This window comes from Mercurialis annua, linkage group LG7 (assembly GCF_937616625.2).
Source record: "Mercurialis annua linkage group LG7, ddMerAnnu1.2, whole genome shotgun sequence".
NCBI classification, from domain to species: Eukaryota; Viridiplantae; Streptophyta; class Magnoliopsida; order Malpighiales; family Euphorbiaceae; genus Mercurialis; species Mercurialis annua.
In genome coordinates this window covers 14,388,752-14,401,179 of record NC_065576.1, presented here as the reverse complement: position 1 = coordinate 14,401,179, position 12,428 = coordinate 14,388,752, and the positions used below count along the sequence as shown (strand labels likewise).

The window sequence follows — 12,428 nt, the reverse complement described above, 5'->3', positions numbered from 1 at the left end:
TTTAAAAATTATTATATTCAAATAAATCTAAAAGTACTACAAACCATTTATATATGAAATAAGCTCCTAACTATAATTAAGGATAAATTCATAATTAGGTTCCTTTGGTTTATCTTTAAATCTATTTTATCCAATAGACCCTTATAATTACAATTTGTTTTATCTGGTCTCTCTAAATTTGATGATGTGGCTCATTTTACCATTGTTCGAGCTAGGTAGATATTTTAAATTTGATCCCTCATGTGCTTTACAACAAGTGTAATGTGTACTCTCCACAACAATAGAAAGGTTCGAGTTGTTTAGTCTTTTTTTTATATATTGAAATAGTGCTAATTATTGGTTAGAAATCAGAAATTTTTAGTTTAAATGGAAACCGGCAATCTGGAAATACAGGTATTGCTAGGGGTGAGCATCGGTCGGTTCGGTTCGGTTCGGTGGGAAAAATTTCGGTTTTTTCGGTTTTCGGTTTGGAAATTTCCCAAACCGAATCGAACCGAACTTTTAGTTTGGAAGTAAAAAAATCGAACCGAATTAAACCGAAATATTTCGGTTCGGTTCGGTTCGGTTCGGTTAAAACCGAATTTAATTTTTTTTTTAATTTTTTTAATTTATTTTATTAAAATTAATTCAAATATTAAATAATTAAAGTCTAATATACTTTCATATATGTTTAAATAACAATTATTAATTCATATATCAACAATAATAAAGATATAAATACAAAAAACATATAAATATAAGTATATATGTATATTATTTTAAAAAAAATTATATATTTTATATTAAACTTCGGTTCATTCGGTTTTTTCGGTTTTCCGGTTTTCAAAACACCCAAACCGAACCGAACACCGAACTCCGAACTTTACCTAAAGTAGGAACCGAACCAAACCATTTTCACCGAAAAACCGAACCAAACAACATAGTTCGGTTCGGTTCGGTTCGGTTTTTCGGTCTGGTTCGGTTCTTGCTCAGCCCTAGGTATTGCGCAAAACCTGAAATCATTACAATGAAGAAAAAAACTTTTTGTGTTGGCATCGCGGGTAATTGATCCTGAAAATCACTGAACTTTCGAATTTTTTCATTTCAATCACTAAACTATTATTTTTTTTCATTTTGATCACTGAATTTTCATTTTTTTTCATTTTGGTATTTTCAGACCAAATATGTTTAGGTGGCAGCCGGAATTAATTTTTTTTTAACCTGAAAACTTGCCATATATGCATTATTTGATCGAAAAATTCATTTTCAAAGTAAAATTATGTATGTATGATATATTTTCAAAGTAAAACTTATAAAATCCGGTTGTCACATGTCAATTTCCGGCTGCCACCTAAGCATTTTTGGTCTGAAATACCAAAATGAAAAAAAAATGAAAGTTCGATGACCAAAATGAAAAGAAAAATAGTTTAGTGACTGAAATGAAAAAACTCGAAAGTTCAATGATGGTCAGGATCAATTACCCTGACATCGCACATATAGAGAGTGTTCCGTTAGTGAGAAGGTCCAAAAAGAGCCTACAAATTCAAAATAATTGAAAAAGGATTGGACAGTAAAATTTTGAAAGTACATGGACTTAAAGTTGGGTTAGGCTTATAGGGAAATTATTCCATATATTTATGCATGACAATTTACAGAAAGAATAAGAAATTTGTGAAATGATATTCTGTTAACATATGGATATCGATATAATTATTTCATTTACATTTTGTTTTTTGTATCAGACTTTCTTCGCAAGATGGTGATCAGAAGCAGAGTGAGAAGAGGATGGTATTAAATTGGAAACAAGCATAGAATGATCATGTCCTTGCCCCAGTTTTTCATTTTTGTTGATCTTCTCTTCAAAATGGACATCTTCTTCAATGGTAAGAACCTTCATTTTCTCACCATGTGCTCCTTCAACTATATCTTCCTTAACTTTCATGTGTTCATCAAAATTTATGAGTTCTGTTTTCTGAATGTTTTTATTCTTCCTCTTCTTAATGAAACAGCAGAGAGCAACTGCTAGAAATGCAAGAAAGAATAGCCCACCAGCTGAAACAAACACAACAACTATGACTGTGGAGTGATGTCCTGGTGGAGGAGGTGGTGGTGGTGTAATGGGATGGAATGGTGGAGCAACGGCTGGAGGTGGCGGAGTTGGCCTTGGGAGCGGTGGTGATGCTGGTGGCGTAATGGGATGATGTGGTGGAGCCACTGCTGGAGGGGGCGGAATTCGCTTTGGGGGTGGTGGTGGTGTAGTGGGATGATGTGGTGGAGCTACTGTTGGAGGTGGCGGAGTTGGCTTTGGGAGCGGTGGTGGTGGTGTGATGGGATGATGTGGTGGAGCTACTGTTGGGGACGGCGGAGGTGGTGGCACATTTGGCGGATTATGCGGTGGAGGAAATGGAAAATAAGGGAAGTAGTTATTGATAGGAGCCATTATTTGGTGTGGAAGTTGACAGAAATGTGTGTTATGATGATGAAGTTGCTGAGAAAATTGGTATTTGTAGAAGTAATATTGAATTATATAATTGATTTGCATGCTTCTAAGCTTTTACTAACTTTGCTCTCATGCTAAGATTTTGAAGAGTTGTCATTGATTGCATTCAAAAACACTTCTTGTGGTGAACAAGTTTATTATTGATGGGTTCAATAGGGTATCTCATATTTCTGCCTTTTGACTTCAATATTTAGCAAATACATTTTGATCTATATTCGTTCGGTTCACCTAAAAATTTCTCCTCATCCAGACCTATATTAAGCAACCTCACTTATACCAGAACTATTAAGAAGATTAATGCTGTGTGACTAAGTTGTATTCTATAGGAAATGGCTCGAACAATGAAACGCAGAAGTCACTTATGTTCCAACACTTTTTCTGTGTACCGAACATTTTTTCACTAGAGAAAGAAGAAGAAATATGGACAAAATTGTAATGCGTAGCTTAAAGAATGAAACGAATATGTTGTGTTACAAAACTGCAGTTTCTATGTAACCCTACATCTTTCTTTTAAAAGCAGGGAAACTAGACTTCTCTTCAGGAAAGTTGCATACAATCTCAGGAGCCATACCAAATTAATATTGTAATCTTCGTTAAACATCCAATCGTTAAAGTAGCTTCTGGCGCTGCTATCAACCGGTATTCAACAGGCAAGTGTCTCAATCTGTGCTGCAGAAACAGAACCAAGTAATATATTATTCTAACTCGATGCAAAAATAGATTGCCATCAGAATAACAAATGGAATGATTACATAGTAAAATGATTGTTTTTGTATTGAAGATATAGTACAACAGTTGAGTTAAAGATGGATTGAAATCCAGTCTTGTACAATCAACATATGCACATGCACACTCATGGAAAATTATGTTAAATGCCTCGACGCAAACACAGAGGAAGATCAGAAAGAAGACAAACTCACATCATCCTTGTTAAAGCAAAAAAGAGAGCAAAATTTCATTCCACATATCAGGTACTCCAGGTAAACACCAATGGCTACAATCAGGTACAGGTAAGTTGTCGTTCCACTGGCCAACATGGGCATCACTCCTGAAAGCTGACATGGTAGTTACATGAAGGACAGTTACAGGAGCTTTCACATTTTTTACCACTTCCCGGATGGTGTCTGAAAATATGCTCTTGTCTCTCCCTCCTATTTCCGACAACGGGTGCGCAGTCACGTTGCAAAACCTGTGGGATTGATTACTGGTCCAGACAAGAAGCTGCTGAATTAGCCGTGACAGATAGGGAAACTACAAGGTAATCAACCAGTGAAGAATATAGGAGAAATAGATACAATTTAAACAAGCTTAAAGTTAAAAATTCCCTTAGAGAACAAGTTCTGCTCTTTATAGTGACATAATGTGTAATGATAAAATGCAGGACAGGTTCCAAAACTAAAATTCTCGCACCAAAAGGAAATAATAGTTACAGCAGTAAAAAAACAATTAGTTTTAAAATGTTAATCAGCCCAGCGCCATTTCGTTGGTATTTAAAAAGTACCTCCAATGAGATGGCTCAAAAGTCCTAAAGAAGATCCGTGTTCTATTCGAGTCAATTGTGCTCTGCACCCATAATGCCCAAGTTTCCAGAGCTATTCTGAAGGCAGCTGGAATTGGCATTCCAAGCTTCACTGAATCCCCAACCTGAAAATAGCAGCCCCTGTCCAGAACACAATTTACTTACATGTAAAACTTGTGCAGCTCATACCTGTGAGATGGAAATAATATTAAGAAAAATGCGCATTTTAAAGCTTCAACAAGTTTTTTTATAGTTGAATACTATATGAATAAAGGAAAACACAGGTTCTAAGTACAAGTTATGAAATTATTCAAGCTGACACGGGATATTCAGGATATTGGATCACACAAGAATTATCTTTGTTACAAAGATAATAATAACGAACTATGTACCAGATATTGTTCTCTCTTTTAGTCCTGGAATGGAGTTATTTTAAGTGCATAGCAAAATTGTATTTCTTGGAAATGATGACAGGCATAGTATTACAGAATTTAATTGCAGAGAACCCTAGGCAGAAATTGTTAGTCCATAAATTCCGTCCTTATTTTCTGACACCATTTAGCAACAATAGATTTTATATATCTATTACAGACAGAACAACAGATTTGACAGGGAATAGCATCAAGATCTTCTTTAAAGTGGTCAGTGAACTGAATGGTCCCTATGAACAAAATATTAAAAAAAGTAGATACGCCAATGAATTTAAAGTTAAACTAATACACCTAACTATCATGATAAAAGTAGTTTACACCAATGAGTGTCATTAACTTTTTAAATAGGCTGAGTAGCTATTATCCCTTTACTAAAGAATGACTATTTGTCGTTTCTGCGGATAGTTGATGCTAGCAGGATCCTGAATTGGAATACAAAACTCTTTTCTGAAAAAACGCAGTCAAGGACTTGATTCGACATTTATTAAGGTAAGAACATACACACCTCTTCCCCTTTTCCATTGCTAATTCTATCTGTCTATACCAAACTCAATAGTTGCAACTTATAAGGTTCTACAAAGTTACTCGTTGAAGAAAGAACGAGGCTGCAAAACATGGACTAGGCATTCTAGACATAATGCAGAAAAAAGACACTGAATTTCAGCTACAAAAAATTTTGTGGCGGAGAACTCTTTTCTTGTCTTTAAGAAGTTTCTATCTAGATATTTGATCCAACAAACTCTATGAGAAATTTAGCAAATACAAGGAAAGAAACTGCAGTTACTCCGTAATTGTTTCTAAGAGGCTTCTCTTTGTTAAAGACACTGGTAATTCAAGCTACTTTTTGGTCATTTTAGTTTAAGCAAACTTGTTCATTAGAGAGAACTGATTGGTGACATTGTCTTAATGGCATTTGGAGATATGGCTACCTATATCCACATAAAACGTGTTTTATTTAAAAGAGCTCCTTAGAAGGAAAAATGCTCAAATATATTCTGCGAAAAACGCAAGTCTATTTGTATCTCTCTGTGTGTTAGAAGCAATTAAAGATGCACACACAAACTACACATCAGAGTGGAAGAATTTGGAACAGAAACGTTGCAAATATATTCATAATCTATGAAAAGGCCTATTTATCCACATCAGCATATATTTTTACGACTGTAACGAATAAGAGAGAGAAAGAGTAACATTCCAGATTGTTCAACAAACTGAAGACTGAAAAGGCAATAAATACATTTGGGAAGATCACAAATGAGAAGTTCTTTACGAGTCTTAGGAACAGTATTGAACAACAATTGAGTCCACCAAAATGATTGACAATATACTATGCTCAAAATGCACATGACTAAAGCATAAAACAACATAATGCACATGGAAATTACATAGGATACTTACGTTTCGAAAAGCTTCCCAGGCACCCACCATTGTCCTGTGTTGAATATGAGAACATCTGAATTAACCCACTCACTGCTAATATCATCAATCTTATCCAATCTAAGCGTCGACCTAACCCGCTTGGGAGCATTTCTAGGCATCCAACGATGTTGCACCAAGAAAACAGATCGAAAGAAATCAATAGTGAAATTAAAGGATGTAAACCGAACACTTAAAAATCTAATCCGTTTTGTTATCTTATTCCCATTGACTTCATAAACACTTTTCTTATCCTCTAACCCCGTCATGAGCAAACATATTAAGGATTCCCATTGTGTTCTGCTCATAGAATCTCCAACAAACACTACCCTTTTATTTTGAAGCCTTTGCAATATATCATGAACATTGAACCTCGGAATATCACAATTTTTCGGTTTCCATCTCCATTTAAGATATTCTTTATCTTTTCTCCCATTTTCCAAGCAGTCAAATCCTTGTTCTACAAAAGGACAATCTGAAGCATTGTACAAAGGGTAACCATCATCCAACACCCACTTTCCGGAGAAAACGTTGCAATGTCCTATCGATTCATTAGATTCAAATATGCCAGATCCATGAAAGGCTTGACTAAGGCTTGGGAGCACATTCATATAACCCCCTGCAATGGCTATGAAAAACGTAAGCAAAGACCCGATCACGACAATCACAGTAAACCAACGCGTGATCGAGCTTGACCTATTCACTCTCGGGCTTTCGAAACTTAAAGATTTTGGACTACCAACAACACCTAGTGATTTCTGGTTGAATGACTTACTCCTGTTAAAAGTAGTCATTATCCCAATCAACCATGCTGCCAAGGATCAACCAAAGTCACTTCCACACTACAAAAATTGGCTATCTAAACTGTACCAAGATCACAATTTTACATAATAAAGAACCTCTGAGCATGAATATATCAATCAAAATAAGTTTCAAAAGAGTCAGCAATGCAATTTAAAGGAACAAACTGACTAAAATACTGATTCAATCCAAAAACTGAAAGATTCAAACTTCTGATAATAACCCAATATAGATATTATGGGGAAACCAAATGGGTTACTTCCTAACCTCAAGAAGAACGGATTTAGATTCAAAAGCCAATAATTTGAAGAATCTTGGAGTAATTTGTAAGGGTTAATGTAATTATAGAACTTCTAGCTGGTTGTTGATGGAGAGTCGGAGAGAAGCCGCCATTTGATTCCTTAAGAATTTTGAATAGAACAGTGGGAATTGAGATGAAATTGTAAATGGAAACTGAAGAGATCGGCGAATCGTTAGAGAGAAAAAAAAACAGAGCACCTGTTAAAACAAGACAAGAAAAGGCCACAAGAAAGCCAAATCTTATTCAGGTTGTTAGATTTGGAGATTACGCTCATTAACTAATTAAAACTCGAACAAAATAACGATATACCACCGAAATATAAATGATTAATAAAAGGGTTATAGCATAATTTAACTCTTTTTTTTTTGAAACCGCATAATTTAACTCTTAAATTATAGGAATTATCCTCAAACTACAAGAAATTCTTAAGTTTATTCAATCTATCACGTCATATGTGAATTAAACCTATCACATTATGACACGTTTGCAATGTTGTTCTATGAGTTAGCAAATATTGTTGTATTGCAACTTTTGCTAACTTATAGAACAACATTGCAAGAATTGGAATTTGTAAAGAACAGTTTAATTAAAATTTGTGTAAATGCTACTATTATAAGCAAATTAGTGTAATTTAAATGAGTGTGAAAGCTCTAATTATTAGCATGTACACTTTAAATGAGTTTAGTTTACTTATCAGATTACAATTCTCACTATTGGTAATTGTGGCAGAGTGATAGCAGGCCAGCTTTCACCATTTGATTGTTTATTAACTGAGTGAAGGCAAGATAGTTTAGAGTTAAAACATTTGAAGTAAAACACTATAGCAAATTTATCTTTTCGATAATGCTGATAATTGTTCGTGATATAAATTAAATAAGTAAGATTAAAATAGCAATTAATTACAGTTGTTGCAATGCTGTTTTATGAGTTAGCAAATATTGTTGTAATGCAACTTTTGCTAACTCATAGAACAATATTGCAAGAAATGGAATTTGTAAAGAATAGTTTGATTAAAATTTGTGTAAAAGCTATTATTATAAGCAGAAGAGTGTAAAGTGCAAGATCTCTAATTATTAGTATATACACTGTAATCTAAAGGAGCTAAGTTACTTATCAGATTACAGTTCTCACTATTGGTAATTGTGGCAGAGTGATGGCGTGTCAACTTTCATCACTTGGTTATAAATTAACTGAATAAGTGCAAGATAATTCACTTAAAACACTTGAACTAAAACACCATAGCCAGTTTACCTTTTAGATACTGTTGATAATTGTTCGTGATATAAATGAAATAAATAAGATTAAAATAGCAATTAATTCCAGTTCTTACAATGTTATTCTATGAGTTAGCAAATATTGTTCAAATGCAACTTTTACTAACTCATAGAACAACATTGCAAGAACCGGAATTTGTAGAGAACGGTCTGATTAAATTTTTTGTAAATGCTACAATTATAAGGAGAATGGTGTAATTTAAATGAGTGCAAAATCTCTAATTATTAGCATATACTCTATAATTCAAAGGGGCTTAATTTAATTATCAGATTACAGTTTCCACTACTGGTAATTATGGCAGAGTGATAGCAGGTCAGCTTTCATCATCTGGTTATATATTTACTAAGTGAGTGCGTCCACACTTAAAAACTTGAAGTAAAACACCATAGCCAATTTACATTTTCGATAATGCTGATAATTGTTCGTGATATAAATAAAATAAATCAGATTAAAATAGCAATTAATTCCAACTCTTGCAATGTTGTTCAAGGAACTAGCAAATATTGTTGTAATGAAAACAAACTTTTGCTAACTCATAAAACAACATTTGAAGAACTGGAAATTGTAGAGAACAGTTTGATTAAATTTTGTGTAAATGCTACAATTATAAGCAGAATGGTGTAATTTAAATGAGTGCAAGATCTCTAATTATTAGCACTAAAATCTAAAGGAGTTTAGTTTACTTATCAGATTACAGTTCGCACTATTAGAATGATAGCGGGTCAGCTTTAATCATTTGGTTATACATTTACTTAGTGAGTGCAGGATAGTTCACTTAAAACACTTGAAGTAAAACATCATAGCTAATTTACATTTTGATAATGCTGATAATTGTTCGTGATATAAATGAAATAAATAAGAATAAAATAGCAATTAATTCCACTTCTTGCAATGTTTCTCTATGAGTTAGCAAATATTGTTGGAATGCAACTTTTACTAACTCATAGAACAACATTACAAGAACTGGAATTTGTAGAGAATATTTTGATTAAAATTTGTGTAAATGCTACTATTTTAAAAAGAATAGAGTAATTTAAATGAGTGCAAGATATTTAATTATTAGCATGTACAGTATAATCTAAAGGAGCTTAGTTTACTTATCAGATTACAGTTCTCATTATTGGTAATTTTGCCAGAGTAATAGGTTTCATCATTTGGTTATATATTTACTGAGTGAGTGCAGGATAGTTCACATAAAACACTTGAAGTAAAACACCATAGCCGATTTACTTTTTCGATAATGCTGATATTTGTTCGTGATATAAATGAAATAAGCAAGATTAAAATAACAATTAATTCCAGTTCTTGCAATGTTGTTCTATGAGTTAGCAAATATTGTTGTAATGAAACTTTTGCTAACTCATAAATAAACATTGCAAGTACTGGAATTTGTTGAGAACAGTTTGATTAATAATTTGTGTAAATGCTACAATGATAAGCAGAATGGTGTAATTTAAATGAGTGCAAGATTTCTAATTATTACCATGAACACTATAATCTAAAGGAGTTTAATTTACTTATCAGATTACAATTCTCATTATTGGTAATTGTGGCAGAGTGATAGCAGGTCAACTTTCATCATTTGGTTATCTATTTACTGAGTGAGTTTAGGATAGTTCTCTTAAAATACTTGAAGTAAAACACCATAGCCAATTTTCTTTTTCGATAATGCTGATAATTGTTCGTGATATAAATGAAATAAGTAAGATTAAAATGGCAATTATTTCCAGTTCTTGCAATATTATTCTATGAGTTAGCAAATATTGTTCTAATGAAACTTTTGCTAACTCATAAATAAACATTGCAAGTACTGGAATTTGTTGAGAACAGTTTGATTAATAATTTGTGTAAATGCTACAATGATAAGCAGAATGGTGTAATTTAAATGAATGCAAGATCTCTAATTATTACCATGAACACTATAATCTAAAGGACTTTAATTTACTTATCAGATTACAATTCTCATTATTGGTAATTGTGGCAGAGTGATAGCAGGTCAACTTTCATCATTTGGTTATCTATTTACTGAGTGAGTTTAGGATAGTTCTTTTAAAACACTTGAAGTAAAACACCATAGCCAATTTTCCTTTTCGATAATGCTGATAATTGTTCGTGATATAAATGAAATAAGTAAGATTAAAATGGCAATTATTTCCAGTTCTTGCAATGTTATTCTATGAGTTAGCAAATATTGTTCTAATGAAACTTTTGCTAACTCATAGAACAACATAGCAAGAATTGGAATTTGTAGAGAACAGTTTGATTAAAATTTATTTTATTGCTACTATTTTAAGCAGAATGGTGTAACTTAAATGAGTGCAAGACTCTAACTATTAGCACATACACTATAATCTAAAGGAGCTTATTTTACCTATGAGATTACAACTCCCACTATTTGTAATTGTGGCAGAGTGATAGCGGGTCAGCTTTCATCATTTGGTTATATATTTACTGAGTCAGTGTAGGATAGTTCACTTAAAACACTTGAAGTAAAACACCATAGCCAATTTACATTTTTAATAATATTGATAATTATTCGTGATATAAATGAAATAAGTAAGATTAAAATAGTAAATAATTCCAGTTCTTACAATGTTGTTCTATGTGTTAGTAAATATTGTTGTAATGCAACTTTTTCTAACTCATAGAACAACATTGCAAGAACTGGAATTTGTAGAGACCGGTTTGATTATAAATTTGTGTAAATGCTGCTATTATATGGAGAATGGAGTAATTTAAATGAGTGCAAGATCTCTAATTATTAGCTTGTACATTATAATCTAAAAGAGCTTAGTTTACTTATTACATTACAGTTCCTACTATTGAATTGTGGTAGAGTGATAGCGGGTCAGCTTTCATCATTTAGTTATATATTAACTAAATGAGTGTAAGATAGTTCACTTAAAACACTTGAAGTAAAACGCCACAGCCAGTTTACCTTTACGATAATGCTTATAATTGTTCGTGATATAAATGAAATAAGTAGGATTAAAATAGCAATTAATTCCAGTTCTTGCAATGTTGTTCTATAAGTTAGAAGATTTTGTTGTAATGCAACTTTTGCTAACTCATAGAACAGCATTGGAAGAACTAGAATATGTAGAGAACGGTTTGATTAAAATTTGTGTAAATACTACTATTATAAGCAGAATAGTGTAATTTAAATGAGTGAAAGATCTCTAATTATAAGCATGTACACTATAATCTAAAGGAGCTAAGTTTACTTATCAGATTACAGTTCTCACTATTTGTAATTATGGTAGAGTGATAGCTGGTCATCTTTCATCATTTGGTTATACATTAACTAAATGAGTGCAGGATACTTCACTTAAAACACTTGAAGTAAAACACCATTGCCAATTTACCTTTGCAATAATGCTAATAATTGTTTGTGATTTAAATGAAATAAGTAAGATTAAAGTAGTAATTAATTCCAGTTCTTGCAATGTTGTTCTATGAGTTAGCAAATATTGTTGTAATGTAACTTTTGCTAACTAATTGAACAACATTGCAAAAACTGGAATTTGTAGAGAATAGTTTGATTAAAATTTGTGTAAAAGCTACTATTATAAGCAGAATGGTGTAATTTAAATGAGTGCAAAATCTCTAATTATTAGCATGTACACTATTATCTAAAGGAGTTTGGTTTACTTATGAGATTACAGTTTTGAATATTGGTAATTGCCGCAGATTGATAGCGAGCCAGCTTTCATCATTTGGTTATACATTTAATGAGCGAGTGCAAGATAGTTCACACTTAAAACACTTGAAGTGAAACACCATAGCCAATTTACCTTTTCGATAATTCTTATAATTGTTCGTGATATAAATGAAATAAATAAGATTAAAACAGCAATTAATTCCAGTTCCTGCAATGTTGTTCTATGAGTTAGCAAATATTGTTGTAATCCAACTTTTGCTAACTTCTAGAACAACATTACAAGAACTGGAATTCGTAGAGAACAGTTGGATTAAAAGTTGTGTAAATGCTACTATTATAAGCAAAATGGTGTAATTTAAATGAGTGCAAGACTCTAATTATTAGCTTATAGGCTATAATCTAAAGGAGCTTAGTTTACTTATGAGATTACAACTCCCACTATTGGTAATTGTGGCAGAGTGATAGCGTGTCAGCGTTCATCATTTGGTTATATATTTACTGAGTAAGTGCATGATAGTTCACTTACAACACTTGAAGTATAACAC

General features: G+C 32.5%; 2 protein-coding genes across 3 annotated transcripts; both read right to left on the bottom strand.

Moving 5' to 3' along the window:
- Nucleotides 1-1,603: 1,603 nt before the first annotated feature.
- Nucleotides 1,604-2,474, bottom strand: LOC126656116 (protein TRACHEARY ELEMENT DIFFERENTIATION-RELATED 7A-like). The gene has a single exon (XM_050350601.2). It carries the CDS (start codon nt 2,417-2,419, stop codon nt 1,718-1,720), a length of 702 nt encoding a protein of 233 aa, XP_050206558.1. The 5' UTR covers nt 2,420-2,474; the 3' UTR covers nt 1,604-1,717.
- Nucleotides 2,475-2,900: 426 nt separating this feature from the next.
- On the bottom strand, nt 2,901-7,209 carry LOC126656642 (protein trichome berefringence-like 7). Of its 2 annotated transcripts, none has more exons than XM_050351253.2 (4): nt 5,828-7,209; nt 3,981-4,139; nt 3,400-3,683; nt 2,901-3,143 (listed from the first exon to the last, which is right to left on the bottom strand). In XM_050351253.2, exons 1-3 carry the CDS (start codon nt 6,637-6,639, stop codon nt 3,410-3,412), a joined length of 1,245 nt encoding a protein of 414 aa, XP_050207210.1. In that variant the 5' UTR covers nt 6,640-7,209; the 3' UTR covers nt 2,901-3,143; nt 3,400-3,409. The 2 variants fall into 2 exon arrangements, with proteins under 2 accessions (XP_050207210.1, XP_050207209.1); XM_050351252.2 differs by having other exon boundaries at nt 2,901-3,148; nt 5,828-7,208.
- Between the last annotated feature and the right edge of the window lie 5,219 nt (nt 7,210-12,428).